This window comes from Petromyzon marinus, chromosome 38 (assembly GCF_048934315.1).
Source record: "Petromyzon marinus isolate PM22_M1 ecotype Great Lakes invasive population chromosome 38, UKy_Petmar_22M1.pri1.0, whole genome shotgun sequence".
NCBI classification, from domain to species: domain Eukaryota; kingdom Metazoa; phylum Chordata; class Hyperoartia; order Petromyzontiformes; family Petromyzontidae; genus Petromyzon; species Petromyzon marinus.
Window position 1 is genome coordinate 3,094,009 of NC_133704.1, and position 17,578 is coordinate 3,111,586.

The window sequence follows — 17,578 nt, forward strand, 5'->3', positions numbered from 1 at the left end:
TTGCGTTCCTGTGGTCTTCCAGAAGTCCCACACGAGACGGAAGATTTCTTCCGCCCGTTTCTTTCCTCTTCCTGCAGAGATCTTCCCGAAGTGGAGGCGGGGGATGCACACGGGGACCTCGCGGGCCTTCGCGACCCCTGACCCCGGCATGAGCTCGTCGCGCCCCGAGGGCCCCTGTGGCGGGTGAGGGAGCGGCCCCTAGGGCGCCAGTCGCGGGTGAGGGAGCGGCCCTTAGGGCCCCTTGGCGGGTGAGGGAGCGGTCCTTAGGGCCCCTAGGGCCCAAGTCGCGGGTGAGGGAGCGGCCCCTAGGGCCCCTTGGCGGGTGAGGGAGCGGTCCTTAGGGCCCCTAGGGCCCCTGTGGCGGGTGAGGCCGAGGGCCCCTTTGGCGGAGTCCCGCGTTTCTCTGCTCCTGAGTTCCCGCCCGTCGTCTCTTAGCGAAGCTTTACGTTACATATTTGATGGCGCTGTTTGTTGCTGGTCGCTTGGTGTTTTGGACCTTTTGGGTCTGTGCTCAGCAGCTGGGTTTAAACATTCCTCTGCGTTGCTCAACACGGCGATGGCAAAGGGTTGAGGCAAAGGCGCGGCCTTGCAATTACTCGCTCTACGCCACTGCTTGCGGAACGGTGTAGGCCATAGGGAGTTCTAGTCAGCCCCTCCGAAGTGTAATGTTTGGCCTACGCTTTTCACGCTGGCCCAAACGCCTTTGAGTAGGTGGCGGGAGTCCCCACACTTGACCCCACCACACTCGACCTGCCAACGGAACAAACTGCGGTGCACCCAATTCTACTGCGGTGTGGATAGCGCCGGAGTTGTTTAAAACAGGTCCCTGCAGGCTGGGCTGGTAGGACAAGTCTCTGCGCTGTCTATTGCTGATTTTACACCCAACAGCACGAGATTTCACTTCGTTAAAGTATTGAAAGGGGACGGACGGACACATTAATCTATTGCAGGCTGGTACACTCAGTTTACAACTTCGTTCCTACCAGTATAAACCGGCTCTGTATGTTTTTTATTGTTTGTTGTTGTTGTCCAACTGCCGCGCCGGGATTCGAATCGGCGACTTCTGGATCGCAGGTCCATTGTGGCCACCGTCCCCAAACGCGGTAGCCGTCCGTCGTGGTGGTCGTGGCCGTGATGCTCCCATCGTTGTACTGCACTCTGCCGCAGCCTCGCACGGTTTATTTGACACCAAAAACCACTCGGCGTCTAGTGGAGGAGTGACGCAGCGCTCAGCACGCAGCACTTTTGAGTCTGCTCAGCCGGGTTCGATTCCCAGCCGTGGCCAACATTAATTGCGAGCGAATGTCGTTTCCGTGGGGAGGCCCCCTTCATCCAGCAGTGGATTGACACTAAAGGGGGCTGTGGCTGTACACGTGACGATGGTGACGGGGGTGCTGTAACAGCTCGCGTTGCGCGTGACCCGAATGTCGGTACAGAATGCTCGGAGGGGCGCAAGACGAGAAGTTGGGCGGCGTGATGGGTGACGAGACCGACGGTCACGATGGGGACACAGATGATGATGAGAGGCAAGGAGGAGGAGACGAAGACTCGGACCACGACAGCATCTCCCACGTCGTCCTGGGGACAAAACGAAAGCGCGCTCCGCCCCTGCACTCCAGCAGGTGTGTTAGCCGCTGTGCTGTCATCACACCGCGTTGGCGGCAGCTTGATGTCATCGTAAGCATGGTTGTTAATTTCATTTTTTTTGACACGATCGATAATTACGTGCGAAAATAGAATTATATTTTTTTGGCGCCCATAAAGCATCGTCTCATTATGCACGTTCAGCCCTGTGTGTATCTGCTTAAACGAACCACGTGGTGATTGGTGAACCCTGCCGCTGGTGCATTACGATGGCTGCAACTGACCAATCACATTGGAATGCGCCGTGCAGTTTGACGTTCGTGTGTGCCAATCGGTTGAATCATAAGTAATATATAACTGGATATGATTGTCAGTTATAGAGATGACAACAAATTGAGGAGGCCTTCATCCAGCAGAGGATGACTATCAAATCAATTATCCTTTAAATTGATAATCGATTATAAAAGCAGTTATCGAAACATCTATAATCAATTGACGGCCCTAATCGCGAGTCGCACGGTGCTTAAGCATGCGCTGTCCGGATGAAGTTCCTTTTTACCCCACAGTTCCTCGGACACGGAGCACAATTTGTTCATCACGCAGCTGCCGGTGTCGAGGAAGAGAGCGTCCCCACACGAACTCGGAGAGGGGAGCTCCAGTGCGTCACATGAGGAGGGCGTCTGCGGCACCGGCGACGCGGATGGGGCATCTACTGAGGAGGAGGCCCCACCTAAGAAACTGTGAGTGTCCTCAGTTCCAGACCAGGATTTTTTCCTCCATCATGAAGCTAAGATACGTCATATTGATCTGACCGACGACTTGAGTCGTTCCTGTGCTCAGCAGCACATTGGGAAACAGTTTCGCACAACTTTGGCTGAGCCACATCATCTCATGTTATTCCATTGATCTTTAAATTCCTGTCGATCGTTTCCAATTCTTTCTTTTTTCAATACCGTCTTTTCATTAACTGAACGCATCACTTTTTGCGGCCAATATTATGTACAGCAGAACATTTTAGTGATCCATATTCTCACAACCCTGAACAATCAGTCACCAATCCTGTTGCTTACTCTCGATAACGTTCATGCACAATTCTATACACCAGTGGCGTTCAACCTCTGGTATGTGGACTATTAGTCCAGATGCATTTATTTGTTTGCAAATCGCCATCTTTGAATTACATGGAGGTCCATGAAATATAGTTTGAGGGTTAATGGTTGTCCGCAGGTAGAGAGAGGTTGGCACTGTGTTAATGAGTAGACTTGGCTTGATGTGAACAAGGGCCGTGTGTCTGACTACTGTCAGGAAGAGACAGGAGGAGGAGCTGCATCATCGCTATCAGAACAAGAGCCGTACCGCAAAGGGGCCAAAACAGTGCGGACCACGCCCATCCTCTCCCAAGGCTCGGCGTCTGCCTCCACCTCTCATCGAACAATACCAGGTTCAAATCCTCCTCTGCAGAATCTGTGTTTATTCTGTCTCTGAATCGCCTCCATCGGCGAGGCCTGTTTAAAGTCTTGTTGAGTAATGCAAGGCAACCTCTTATTTCTAACATCAACTGTTCACAATTTTACCATAATTGTTTTCCACAGCATAGTAGTATATTGTATTTATATACAAATGTAAAGCATACAAAAGCAAAAGAGTCTTGTGTCCCATCGTACATTCAAATCACATGACATTTTTTGTAAAAATAACACGTTGCTTGTATTGTGTTCAGTTTATTTTCTCAATAATGCCCTCGACATACCCATACAAGAGGATAGCTTAGAAACAATATTTAAAGCAGAATTTAGTTTGAATATAAAATAAAATGCGGCACTAAACATTCATTGATAGATTTGAAAAGACTAACCAGTCTTTTGCAGGGGTTTCTTTCGGTGCCCTGTGATGGTCGGGCTTTCCGTGGATTGTTGTGTGTCGTAGGGGGCGGCCGTCTGGGGGCTGCTCGCCTGCAGCAAACAGCTGAAGCAGGAGCACTGGAGCAAGTACATCCAGCAGATATGCAACGTACCGCGCGCGAGGACCCTCTCCGAGAGCGAAGATAATATCTTTCTGGCCAACTCCTTCGAGGCCTTAGTCGAGGACACGGATGAAAATGTCGGGTATGCCCAAGCAGCACGTGAAATAGTTTGGTGTGTCCTCTCCTACATCTGAATATAGACAATGTTCCATTGCAATGGCACTGTATTCTTGAATCTATCTCTGCAGAACTGTGGTTGTTATCTTCATGTACATGCATGGGTTTTTTTCTGGCTAAATATCCTAATGTAGGACCCTCCTGAAAGAGTGTCTTGACTTACGAAAGGCTTTCCTGGCTAAATAAAGGAAATTATTGGTAAATTTAGGTTCAGATTTTTTTGGTAAAATGCAACATATTACCAGTTAAAAGTTATGACTCTTACGATATAACTAATAATATTGGAATTATTGAGCCTTTGAGAGTGTTGTACATAAACAATTTAGCAGTGCTATTCAGATAATGAAAATGCAGGTTTAATTTGGTCCAAGTATACACAAAAACAAGATGCTGCCAGCTGTATTCTGCAAACACATCATGTGCCAGCATCAGGGCTTTGTGTGGGTTTAATTGGTTGAGCTGACATGTGATTCTCGTGTATTGTGGGTGTTTAGGGAAGAGATGTGCGGTGAAGGTGGAGTGGATGGCACTGATCGGGTGGAGATCAGAGTGGTGGTGCGTCCTCTATCACCACAGCATCCAGCGCGGGTGACACAGCCTCACGATGGCATTTTAGCCCTTTCACAGTCATGTGCTTTTTAGCTATAATACATCAATCTGTAGCCAGCCACTTTTTAAAATGAATTCTGTAAACCCGAGCTATTGTACTGTTTGTCTTTTTGGCATTCTCTGGTCTGACACTGATGAGACTAGGCCATAAAGAAGACTGTCTCTGGTGTAGGCCAAAGCATGTTTGTTTGCATGTTCAGCACAAGTACGTGTGGTTAATGCAAACTTGATTTCTATTTGGTGTTTGATCATCTTAACACCTGGTTTATGTTTCGATTTAAAGCTTTCGTGACTGCAAGGATTCATCTTCTTTGGTTCTTTCGGTAAAGTCACGTAGAATGAGAATAAAATAATAAATTGATAAAATAAAATAACTGTCTGGAGGACAGCGCTGTCCTCCAGACAGTCTCGTCCCTTCACCTGATGAAGGCCGCTTGTGTTGTGGCCGAAACGTCGTGAGAATATTATTGTGTTATTTTATCAATTTATTATTTTATTCTCATTCTACCTGGTTTATGGCCAGAAAGAGTAACACCTACTCTTACTTTTGAGACTTGGTCAGTCAGATTATTTGTAATTAAATAAACATGAAAGAGGCATGACCCCTTGTACGATATTTTTATTTTCTAGATGTGTCACTAGATGAAATCAAACACGTTTGATTTCCATAATAGATTTGGTCTGCAATAAAAAAACATACATTCAGTCACGTGGCATATCTGGAGTGGGCAGAGGAGGGCGTCGCTGACACCCGAGAATAGAAGGGACCGCTGTGAAAGGGTTAATATGAACGAGTCTTGTTGCAGCTATTACACGATGTATTGCTTTTAGTATTTTTTTCACATCACGGTGGTGTTGGTTTCATGCCTGATGCCGCCTCCGCGCCCTCTTGTCCCTTGTGATTCCTTTGAAGGACCCCAACTCGTTTATACTGAACGTTGTCTCGGATGCGAAGCCGGCTCTGAGCACAAAGTCTCAAGCCAAGACCGTGACTGCATCGCAGACGGGCAGAGCAAAGCCCAACAAGAAGAGGAAAAGGCCAAGGGAGAAACGGAAGCAAAAAACCTGAGGAAATAATTGAAGCAAATCAAAAATAGAACTCTGCACAATGAGATCCTATCCTCATAATCTAGATTACAGTGTTAGTTTCGTCTATATATTTCCCAAAGAATGTGCCAGATCTTGGAAGCTAACAAGGTTGAACCCAAATGGTGCATAGATGGGCGGCTACCATGCATAGCCGGTATTGTAAGCGATGGGTTATGTTGTGGGAAACAGAAGTCATTGAGGCTAAATCCATTGTATTTCCATGCTGCCGTGTTTATGCTCATTCTAGATTTGAAGTTTTCGTGACTGCATGGATCCATACTCTTTGGTTCTTTCGATAAAGTCACGTAGGTGAAAAAATAAATAAAAATGTATAAAATAAAAAATTTCAATAAATCAATCACGACGTTTTGATTGCAACACAAGCAATCATCAGCAGGTGTGACAACCACAGCAAGGATTTTTTTTTTACTGAAGTGGGAGAGAGACCACCAGGGTTATGGCAGTTAAATAAGTCAGAGAGGGGGAGGAGGTTAGGGTTTTACGCTCCCCACTTTTGCCAACCCGCAGTGGCCAACGTGGCAATGGTAAAACATCTCCCACGACCAGCACGGCACGGGGAAGCCCTCATCCGGCAGCTAATTGAGACACGGATGAATGTGTGCATATATTTAAATATAATTTCTGGGAATATTTTATTTGTTTTAGTTTATTTTTATATTTTTCTCACTCAGAGTGAAATAATCTCTGAATGTTTGACTGACTGACATGCTTGCACAAGGAATTCATAACTGGTTTGTCTTTACTTGAGAATGGTTGAGTAATTTACATTGTAAAGCTGTGCATCTCTTTTGCAACCATGTTTTCATATTATTCTCCACACAGTAAAGTAAAATATATTTCACTGGAGGTATCCACATGTGTGTATTATTTTGTAGCTCAGAGATGTTATTGACTGTTAGATAACACCATAACACTGTTCTTTTGATGGACTCTGCATTGTGAAGCTACCTTAAGTGACGTGTTGAGCTGTCGAGTGGGTAGGTACGTCAGGTCAGCACAGGGACTGACCCATTTCTGTTTCAAACGGACCTCATTCAGACTGCACTTAAACCGCGAGCTTACGAATCGTCTATAAAAAGCCGCAAAGCTGCATGTGGAGCTCTCGTTTTAAGCAGGCACTTGCACCACGTGACTTTGATCTACAGTATATCGAGAATGAAATGTTCGTTTTTATTGTAGTTTTACAAATCATCAGGATTTTGTCTTGATGAAACATTTCATGAACATCTTTGTAGCTAACGCAACCAGGGTTTTTTTTCCAGGGAAAGTTAAAACTCGGGGAAGAGGCTGATGACTGCCTGAGTAAAGGTTAGCTATTCTCTCTTACCTGGTTAATTATCCCACTTTGAGCTGCCTGCGTGTGAACATATTATGGTGAACGAGAGTGGGCGTGGCAGTCTTTTGAGTCGGAATCATGTGTGGAGAGTTGATTATGGTGTGTGTAGGCACCGGCGTCTAATGTGGAGTGTGTACAATTGCAAGACGTGTCGCAGCTTTCCCTGTACGAAGAATGGAGCCCTGCAGCACATGAAACCCATTGCTGCAGTAGCAAACATTGATTGGAGCGCCTGCAATTCGCAAAATCACACAGGCAGCTTCCAGCCTGGGGCAGCCTCACTGTAGTATGGTGCTGTAGTGTCATAGCCCCACCTCCACGCCCGGCATGGGGTGTTTACCGAAAGTCGTGCAAATATGAGCTGGTGCTGTGTATCTTAAGTGCACCTCCGATAAGCAGGGTTGGCTACGTGCGGTGCAAAAGAAGTTCAACATATATCTTTTTTTTAAATTTGTACGGCTGATGTGCAAACCGTATAGATTGTGCTGTGGGTAAATTACCCCAGTAGTGTGCAACTGGAATGAGAGTGGTGGGGATGCGCTGGTATACGCCGCTGGCCCGGACTGACACCAGAACCCCGAATGTGTTCTGGTACTTTTCAGAACGGTTCCTGTTCCTTCACTACGGTGTTTTCACCGAGGGAAAACGGCAGTGGACGTGGGTTGCAGAAGGAATAGGTTTTATAGCGACACTTTGTACATTTACATTGTGACCACCGACTGCGAAAACCTGTATTTAATAGGGTACATTGAAGCTGTTTTAATTGGAAACGATTATTTTTTTTAAAGTACACACAATAATAGCGCGTTTATCATCGCCAATGGTGGGGGAGATACATGTACTATAATGTTTAATAGATTTATAGACGTACTGTACGTATGTATTTTTCATGGTCTTCGCATAAAAGGGGATAATTTCTTAGATACATAACAGTCAGGCATAGGCTAACAAAAAATACGACTGTGTGTAAAGCTGATCACAATAAAAGCTCAACAGCTGAATAGGCTGTTGAGGAAAACAATGTGATAAATAGTAATAGGTTTTACCCTTTTGACTGGCACAAAAAAACTGACACCTTTATACAAGGCATCATGTTTGCAATGACCACAACACAAGCAGTCAAAATGCAAACAAAAAGACAACTCTGATAATAATATGCACTGTCCTTGAATTTGATTGGTCCACATCCGAGACGGCTTTTCTTAGAGCCTAGTCTCCACTGGTGTTGGACCAGAAGACGCCAAAAGGCGTACAACTCAAAAACAGCACACTATCAGAGTATTGAGGGCTCGGGGTGAGCATTTACATTATGAGACCTCCTTTGCCAGTAACAAGATATAGTAATAGGTTTTACCCTTTTGACTGGCCTTTGGCGTCCTCTGGTCCAACACCAGTGAAGACTAGGCTCTAAAGAAAGCCGTCTCGGGTGTGGACCAATCAAATTCAAGGACAGTGCAATATTATTATCAGAGTTGTCTTTTTTTTTGCATTTTGACTGCTTGTGTTGCGGTTATTGCAGACATGATGCCTTGAATAAAGGTGTCAGTTTTTTGTGCCAGTCAAAAGGGTAAAACCTATTACTATATCTTGTTACTGGCAAAGGAGGTCTCATAATGTAAATGTGATAAATCTTTCACAAAACAAGACACGTTCTGTCGATCGGGACTGCCTGATCACCAAAGCAGGTCCAACTGCTGTGGGATTTTGCACAACCGTCATGCAAATCAGCTGGATTGTGCGGTGGCCCTCTCGTTCTGTGCCACCTGCAAACAGAACCAAGAATATGAATCCCTGCAGTCACGAAAGCTTAAAATCAAAAGTAAGGCTTTAGTTTAACCACGTAGGCTTTCCCGACCAATATCCAAAATAGAGTTGTTGGTTTTTTGGGTTAGATCACGTAAATATATAAATGCGTAGGTCTTGAATCAATATCTAAGTAAAAATGCTCATGGACCTTTACCATCAAAATCCACAAAGTGTGTCTCGCGCTGCCAGCTAACTACTGTGTTTGGATGTGCAGTACCAGGGTCCTAATATACCTTTGTTAGGATCGATTCAGCCCTCGCGAAATGTGATTTTTGTTCAGTTAGTACATGGATTGTAGTCGGTTTACAAGCTAGGTTCATGGAGCCCCAGGCCTTTGGGTGACAATGCATTCTTTTTTATTGTGCCATCAAAAACTGGAAACAACTTTTATGTAAATTTCGGAGGAAGGTAAAAACTAATAACCAGTAGAAAAAACTGTCATGTTTCCTGCATGTTACAGGCAATTGCCAAGTCGTATTGCTTAAAACATTTCAACGGATGGTGCTGATTAACTGTACTTAACTGAATACAATAGTACATTTGTTTTAACATCTATCAGCTCAAGGGCCTTAAAAACACTTGCGAAGTTTACATTTGTGCTTGCAGGGCTTATTGTGAGATGCGTATGAACAGAGATGTGAATAAAAGCCATCCCCAATGTTTTATTAGTATCCACGGTTTTATGAGGCAATATAAAATAGCTTAATACGACTTTTGATTAAAACACGTTTTACAAAATACCACATCGCAATCAGCCACCATTAATCTTTGTGTTTGGTTATAATTCGCAGAGTACTGAGGAATATATTTTACACTAATTTGCATCAACATTTTAATCAAAGCTGTTTAGCTACTGGATAATTGTCTTCTTTATTATAATAATCTGATTTCTGTTCGAGGCGCCGTGTCGCCACTACTCAATGGGTGGTTGTTCTCCCAGAGTGCTACACACACAGGGTTGGCTGCTTGCGGGTTCCCTGATTGCACTGAAGACCCTGACATGACCACCATTTGCCACCACAAATCTGACAGGACTGACAATGCACCAGGGCATCGGGTACAGTCTGGCAGACCACACTGCACATTAGTAAATCCATTCTGAGTCCAGTGCTGGATGAAGAGCGTGCTCTGTGAAGTGGCTGGCCACTATCTAATGTTGACACTGAACTCCATCAGCCATCACGATAACGGTCAAGAGTTTCCATGAGAAATCACTAATTCCATCAAATATCGTTTGCATATGTTTAACAGCCGCTGGTTAGGGAATGCGTACTGTCATGTAAGTGTTGTTTTTTAGTGTTCCTGATTATAACTGGATATAATCGATCACGTGTAGCTTGTCAACTTCAATGTATTCACGGATTCCTAAATAATCTGAAAATATAAAGCATTTTAATCCTATTTGCAAATGTAACACGTGTATTTGAAGGACGTACATTTTTGCTTGTGCCGATTCATATTACCGATTTTACTTTCAATAAACAACACTTTATTTGAACTAAAACTAGACTTGGAAATGCAATACAGTACATGATATATGAGAGCATGTGGTGATAATTACCAAGCGAAGGTCCACGTAAAGACTCGTGTGTCTAAATTCTGTGCTTGCCGAACCCCCAAAAGTTGTTCCATGTAAGGCCCTGTCACATGGCGACTATTTGGATAATAAGTATTCTTTTTTCTACCTACGTGACTTTACCGAAAGAACCAAAGAGTATGGATTCCTGCAGTCACGAAAGCTTCAAATCAAGATTGAAGTATTTAATTGTGTGCCCTATTTCGATTTAAAGCTTTCGTGACTGCAGGGATTCATCTTCTTGGTTCTTTCGGTAAAGTCACGTAGAAGGGAAATAATAAAATAATAACAATTAAACATAATAAAATAAAATTCTCACGACGTTTCGGCCACAACACAAGTAGCCTTCCTCAGGTGAAGAAACAGAACTGTCGGAAAGACAGCACTCCAATGAACACTGCTAAGCTTGGCAGCATCTTTTAAGCTGGGTGGGAGGAGCAGAGCGCCTTGACAAAGGAGTTTACATATCAACAGAATAATTTAGCATTGAAATAGCTGTGTTAATGTGATAGATTAGCAGGGTGTTAAAGTCATGGAAGTAGCTATGTTAAAGTCAGAGTTTACATATCAACTGAGGCATTTAATATATTGCCGCTAAATAACTACAACTACCCAACTTTCATACAATAAACCGATGTGAAAGAACTAAATGTAAACTACATCAATATTATCAATAAACTCAATATACTCTCCAATCAGCTGAGCTACTAACAATAAGTCATTATAGAATTGTAATGTATAATGACTTATTGTTAGTAGCTCAGCTGATTGGAGAGTATATTTAGTTTATTGATAATATTGATGTAGTTTATATTTTAGTTTTTTATCAGTTTACTATATGGTATTCATGATATAGTGTAGTGTATACCCAGTTACTTTATGTTAATAGCTCAGCTTATTGGAGATGAGTACATTGATTATATTGATGTAGTTTACATTTATTTATTTCACATCGGTTTATTGTATGATAGTTGGGTAGTTGCAATTATTTAGCATCAATATACTAAATGCCTCTGTTGATATGTAAACTCTGACTTTAACATAGCTACTTCCGTGACCAGTTACATGCTAATCTCCCAGTTACATGCTAATTTCTGACTTTAACATCCTACTAATCTATCACATTAACACAGCTACTTCAATGCTAAATTATTCTGTTGATATGTAAACTCCTTTGTCAAGGCGCTCTGCTCCTCCCACCCAGCTTAAAATACGCTGCCAAGCTTAGCAGTGTTACTGGTAGGAAACGTAGTGGACTGGAAGCCAACCGGGATTAATTCACAGGAGGCAGGGGATTAATTGTGTATGTCTGTGGATGTCTGTCCACGTGGGAGGGGTGGGGCTGGGTGGAGAGGGGAGGGTAGGGAGGGGCTGGGTGGGGAGGGGCTGGGTGGGGTGGGGAGGGGCTGGGTGTGGCTGGTGGGGGGTGGGAGGGGTGGGGCTGGGTGGGGAGGGGCTGGGTGGGGAGGGGCTGGTCACCCCGTGGTGCCCTTATATGGACTGGAAGCCCCACCGGGATTAATTCACAGGAGGCAGGGGATTATAACACTGCACTTTCTGGTGCGACCTCTTTTACGCTGCACTTTCTGGCGTCGTTTTATAATTCTGCTCACTTTTCATTTAGCTTTCTTCTGCGCACGACCCTAACAAGTTTGGCTTAAATATCCGTACATAATTACTACAAAATTACTTCAAAATTTTCTACCAGCCCCCTCCGCAGGAATGTGTTCATTGGAGCGCTGTCTTTCCGACAGTTCTGTTTCTTCACCTGAGGAGGGCTACTTGTGTTGTGGCCGAAACGTCGTGAGGATTTTATTTTATTATGTTTTATTTGTATTATTTTATTATTTCCCTTCTACGTGACTTTACCGAAAGAACCAAGAAGATGTGTGCCCTATTTTATAGCCCCGTATGTGGCTCTGAGCGATCATCCACGCGCGGATGATCGCTAATTAGTTTTGTCGTTAACCTCAGGACAAATCAGAACACGAGCATAAGCACACAACTCCTTTTTTGTTTGTTACTGCCGATGGCAAATAAATAAAAAAAATCCCCGACTCGCATAACCTGTTATCAATAAATGTCGCCAGTATTTGGAACTGTACTCTGTGTTTTTTTCCCCATATATTACAGGGTTACATGCGACTCAATTGGTCACTCAGGTGAGATTCACCAAAATAGAATCACAGTGCTTGGCGTTGTGGCCACCGCGTTAACTCTGGCGTTGAACTTATCGGCGCAAACAGCCGATGCCCCCACGTCTGAGTTTCAGGTGCAAACTCCCCTGGCAGTGGTGTTGGACCCTTGACTGCCTTGACCACTGTAGTCAATAGTGTCGAATGGAGTTCATGCCTGTCAACCCCTTATCAGCGCCTACCTTATTACAGACCAATTCAGACCGTATTGGTCACCCCGTGTCTTTATAAATCTAAACGTTCATCTTACAAAGTTTCATCGCACGGGAGAAACAAAAACAAACGTACCAAAAACAATTCCCGTATTGAACCGGCTGTACGCCGTATGGACCTGAAAACTCAATTTCCCTGTACAAGAATACGGGGTAAACCGGATGGGTTGACAGGTTTGGGAATTGAGTGCCCAAGCATGTTTACCTCCCTGTGCAATGTTCCTGTGGACTTTATGCCCAGTTGCATTTCACTCCTATGTTATTACATCTTGTATAGTTTGTTATACAGGACTAAAATCTTGTTTTTGTCGGGTAGCCTTGACCGTGGGTTTTCTGTTTACAACACTACTGTATTGCGAGTACAATAATGTTTTGTTGAAGCTAGTCCTTGGGCCAGACCAGATATCGGTACCACCCAAGGTGGCCAAACTTCAATGGTGCCATTTTATTTGTTACACCAACAGAAGTAAAATAATACATGATAACCTTTCCAAATGAGCAGCTGTTTAATTTTTCTCGCAAGAAACCTGGTTTTGCACCTATAGCAATCACGCCTATTTGCCCGGACGTTACAAATAAAACATTCTGCTGTTAATTAAGACAATAAAAAATTTACAAATGGATGTTTGTCCCCAAGGCATGTATTTCATACATATTCTTGTATTTATTTACGCTTGTTCTTCAATTTCAGTGACTTAGTTAAGTCTCTTTCTAGCAGCTTGTTTGCTCATAGTCATTAACTGGCAGGTGAGGCAAGTACTGGTGGTTCTTTATTATTTCTGTTCAGTAAAGATATCTGAAATGCTAACTTTACCCTCAATGTACCTGTTAAGATTATTAATTAAGGCCAGGTACTACAGGCAAAAATAATCATTTTTGTTCAGTTTGTCAATTTTTCTATATTTTTCTATTTTGCTTCTATAAATTCAAAACTTTCATAACATGCACACAATTATTAGCAATAACTTTTTTTATTGCTAATAATTGATGATCAAAATTGATTAAAATCATAAAAACTAAAATTGTATATTTGATAAATAGTTTTTACGATTGAATACAAACTTCAAGTAAACAAAGCCTTAAATTAGCATTTTTTTAGCATCTTTCATCGCAATTTGTCTCCGCATTATAAGAAATAAACTAGTTGAATTGCATATCATTGAAAAGCTTATTCTCTGGAGTAGATGTCTAGCTTAGTCATATATGACTATTTACTTTGCTGTCATGGCAATAAGAGGGAGAACACAAGTGTATAACTCTCAAATCTCATTGCTACAAGCATCACAATGCCAAAACTGTCATTGCGATTTTCTCAAAATGACATTTTGCATGCCGAGTTTGACAACTCATGTTTCATAATAGGTAAAGCCACATAATTCTAGATATTGCTTCCTACTTGGAATAGCTCGAAATGTTCACAGGGATTTTTTGATATCGTTTGTCATTTTACGTGGTATTATATCTAAAAAAAATAGGCGAAAATCTTGTTTTTTAACGTGTCAAGTGACCAAATATTACCTAACAGCTGAGTACAGAAGCATGTACCTCAGACAGCTAAGAGACCTGATAGGTCCAAACCGTCCCATCCAGATCTACAGAGTCCAAGGATCAAAAGAGATTAAGCAGATGTCCAGTGTCTCATTGACCTTATGGAGAATAACTGGATCGATCCTATGTCCCCTGATGAGACAGATCTGGTTAGCCTCTCCACTGGCACCATGGCTCCAGCTGATGTGACCAGGGAGCAGTTGAGAGCTCTTGAGATAGGAGAAGAGGTCTACCAGGTATTCAAGCCAACAAGGTTAGCTGAGGACCCACCATCTGTGAAAATCCACGACAAAATGACCAAGCAAATTCTGCACAAAAACAGCACATAGAAAGAAAGCATATAATGTGGTTCTGAAGGCAGATAGAAACCTGTTCAACCACATGATCCTGGTGGCTGAAAGCCAGAAAGGAGAATATGAATAGATTGGTGCTTATATTTTTTTTATTTTTCTATCTTCGTGGCTTTACCAAAAGACCCAAAGAATATGAAGGATGTCCTTGCCCACCCACTGGGCCCACTGCCATGGGCACTGGCAAATGCTGATGGGTCCCTACGAAAAACAAACAAGGCTGCACTTGCCAGAGAGCTTGAAAAGAATGTGTCTCCTGCAGAAGACATCCCAACCCCATCTACTTCCATCATCTATGGGATGAGCCTGGTCCAAAACATGAATGGCAACATCAAAACCTTTGCACAGGTGGCAGAGTCAGCCTTGACCCAGGTCCTCCACGAGGGGCATAGAGTGAGAGGATTGATGTTGTTTTTATGTCTACCGACAGACTTCGATCAAAAATGCTGAAAGACTGAACCGGGGTGCAGACATCACTCTCCAGCAGGGACGTATGGTCAGGAGAGGGAGGGCCTCACCTGTCATACTCCAATGAAGATAGTTGTTACGAAAAGTAAAAAAAAAATCTAATGAATATTAAGATTTTTCTACTGATCTGTGTTATAAATGTAATTTCTGTACGATTCCAATATTTTTTTTGTCAAAATCGCCAAATTTGCGGAGCTCCGCTGCAAATACTGCAGGAAGAGACGAGAGGTGAGGCAGCGACGAGCTCAGCCTCCCCTCTGATTGCGCAACCCCTCAGTAACTGGATGGAGCGCGGGCAATAAGCGCGTGCCTGTTACTATCTCAGTATGTCACCAATATAATGTTTGTAGACCCCTTCATTTCATTTCCTCGCCTTCCATACTCCAGGTAACTTATTTCATGAAACTGCAATGAAAAAGCACCAGGGGAGGCAGCTATCACATCTGCCTCACTGAGGGGGGACGTGTTTCGTAACAGCTACTTGCATTGGAGTTATGACAGGTGAGTATCTGCCTCCCCTGCCTCCCCTGCCTCCCCTGACCGCACGTCCTTGGTATGGATTGACAGACGATGAAAGCAAGCTGGCCATTTACTGGATGTGCTCCCCACCCGCACCAGATGTGGTCTTGGAACTGCTGGCATGCAAGTGTGTGCGTTCATGCAAAATGCCAAGCTGCACGTGCCTGTCAAATGGACTGCCATGCACAGACATGTGTAGGTTACAGACCTGCAGTAACCAACAACTGCAGGATGATCCAGAACCTGACTTTGAACTCAGGGAGTCAGATGACGAGATAGACGAGCAGTTTGATGAGTGACACAGGGCGGTGATTCTGATGGTATTACTGTGGTAGTAGCAGTATACATTGATGCACAGTGTGGTCATTCTGGACTTGGTTACCCTTGTTAACACCATCTAAGTACACACAGAGCTTCTTCACATATTCCCATCAATAACGATATATATGGGATTACATGTATCATTGACTAAGTATATGCGAATGTCAATGTTCATAATATTCAAGTAGTTCTTTACCTCACGATGATAATCCTTATTATCCTGTGCTTTCATTGTGTATTTAAACCAATAAAGACCAGTTTGTGACCTAACTGGCTTTGGTCGAGGTAGTTTTTCAGTAATAATGTCAACTTCATCGTTCTGGACGCCTGTCACAGGGTATTGGTATAAAAGTCACGGTAACTACAACCAAGCTGCCACTCCGCAAAGGTTATCAAATCAGAATGTGTCCCACACACTGGAGGATTACAAAAACCATGACTAGACTTTGCCACCTCAGGTGGTACCAATAAGAGATCTTTTGTTAGTTGGTCTGGGGCCCATGGACTAAGAATTGTAGTGGAGTGTTGTGAGAGAGAGGCCGAGGGGCAACGCGTGGGGTCTGCGTGGCGTATGAGGGTTGTGCCGTTAGGGTGTTCGTGTTGCATCTCTTGTCAGTCACGAGTGGTGTGGTAGTAGTGGTGGTGGTGTTTGTTGTTGGGTTGTTGTGCCGTGTTAGAGTGGTGTGGTAGTGGTGGTAGTGGTGTGTTTGTGGTGTTTGTTGTTGTGTTACAGTGGTGTTAGAGTGGTGTGTTTGTGGTGTTTGTTGTTGTGTTACAGTGGTGTTAGAGTGGTGTGTTTGTGGTGTTTGTTGTTGTGTTACAGTGGTGTTACAGTAGTGGTGTGTTTGTGGTGTTTGTTGTTGTGTTACAGTGGTGTTACAGTAGTGGTGTGTTTGTGGTGTTTGTTGTTGTGTTACAGTGGTGTTACAGTGGTGTGTTTGTGGTGTTTGTTGTTGTTACAGTGGTGTTACAGTGGTGTGTTTGTGGTGTTTGTTGTTGTGTTACAGTGGTGTTACAGTAGTGGTGTGTTTGTGGTGTTTGTTGTTGTGTTACAGTGGTGTTACAGTAGTGGTGTGTTTGTGGTGTTTGTTGTTGTGTTACAGTGGTGTTACAGTGGTGTGTTTGTGGTGTTTGTTGTTGTGTTACAGTGGTGTTACAGTGGTGGTGTGGTTGTGTTACAGTGGAGTTACAGTGGTGTGTTTGTGGTGTTTGTTGTTGTGTTACAGTGGTGTTACAGTAGTGGTGTGTTTGTGGTGTTTGTTGTTGTGTTACAGTGGTGTTACAGTAGTGGTGTTTGTTGTTGTGTTGTCGTGTTACAGTGGTGTTACAGTAGTGGTGTGTTTGTGGTGTTTGTTGTTGTGTTACAGTGGTGTTACAGTGGTGTGTTTGTTGTTGTGTTACAGTGGTGTTACAGTGGTGTTACAGTAGTGGTGTGTTTGTGGTGTTTGTTGTTGTGCCGTGTTACAGTAGTGGTGTGTTTGTTGTTATGTTGTTGTGTTACAGTGGTGTTACAGTAGTGGTGTTTGTGGTGTTTGTTGTTGTGTTACAGTGTTACAGTGGTGTTACAGTAGTGGTGTGTTTGTTGTTGTGTTGTTGTGTTACAGTGGTGTTACAGTAGTGGTGTTTGTGGTGTTTGTTGTTGTGTTACAGTGGTGTGTTTATGGTGTTTGTTGTTGTGTTACAGTGGTGTTACAGTAGTGGTGTTTGTTGTGTTGTTGTGTTACAGTGGTGTTACAGTAGTGGTGTGTTTGTGGTGTTTGTTGTTGGGTTACAGTGGTATTACAGTGGTGTGTTTGTTGTTGTG

General features: G+C 43.5%; 1 protein-coding gene across 5 annotated transcripts; it reads left to right on the plus strand.

The window, feature by feature from the left end:
• Positions 1-39: 39 nt before the first annotated feature.
• Positions 40-6,284, plus strand: LOC116950253 (uncharacterized). 5 transcript variants are annotated; one of them, XM_032967911.2, is made up of 7 exons: positions 40-183; positions 1,437-1,622; positions 2,151-2,324; positions 2,890-3,025; positions 3,511-3,689; positions 4,219-4,312; positions 5,247-6,284. In XM_032967911.2, exons 1-7 carry the CDS (start codon positions 104-106, stop codon positions 5,400-5,402), a joined length of 1,005 nt encoding a protein of 334 aa, XP_032823802.2. In that variant the 5' UTR covers positions 40-103; the 3' UTR covers positions 5,403-6,284. The 5 variants fall into 5 exon arrangements, with proteins under 5 accessions (XP_032823802.2, XP_032823803.2, XP_032823805.2 ...); XM_032967912.2 differs by having other exon boundaries at positions 43-183; positions 4,219-4,279; XM_032967914.2 differs by having other exon boundaries at positions 72-216.
• The last annotated feature ends 11,294 nt before the right edge of the window (positions 6,285-17,578 follow it).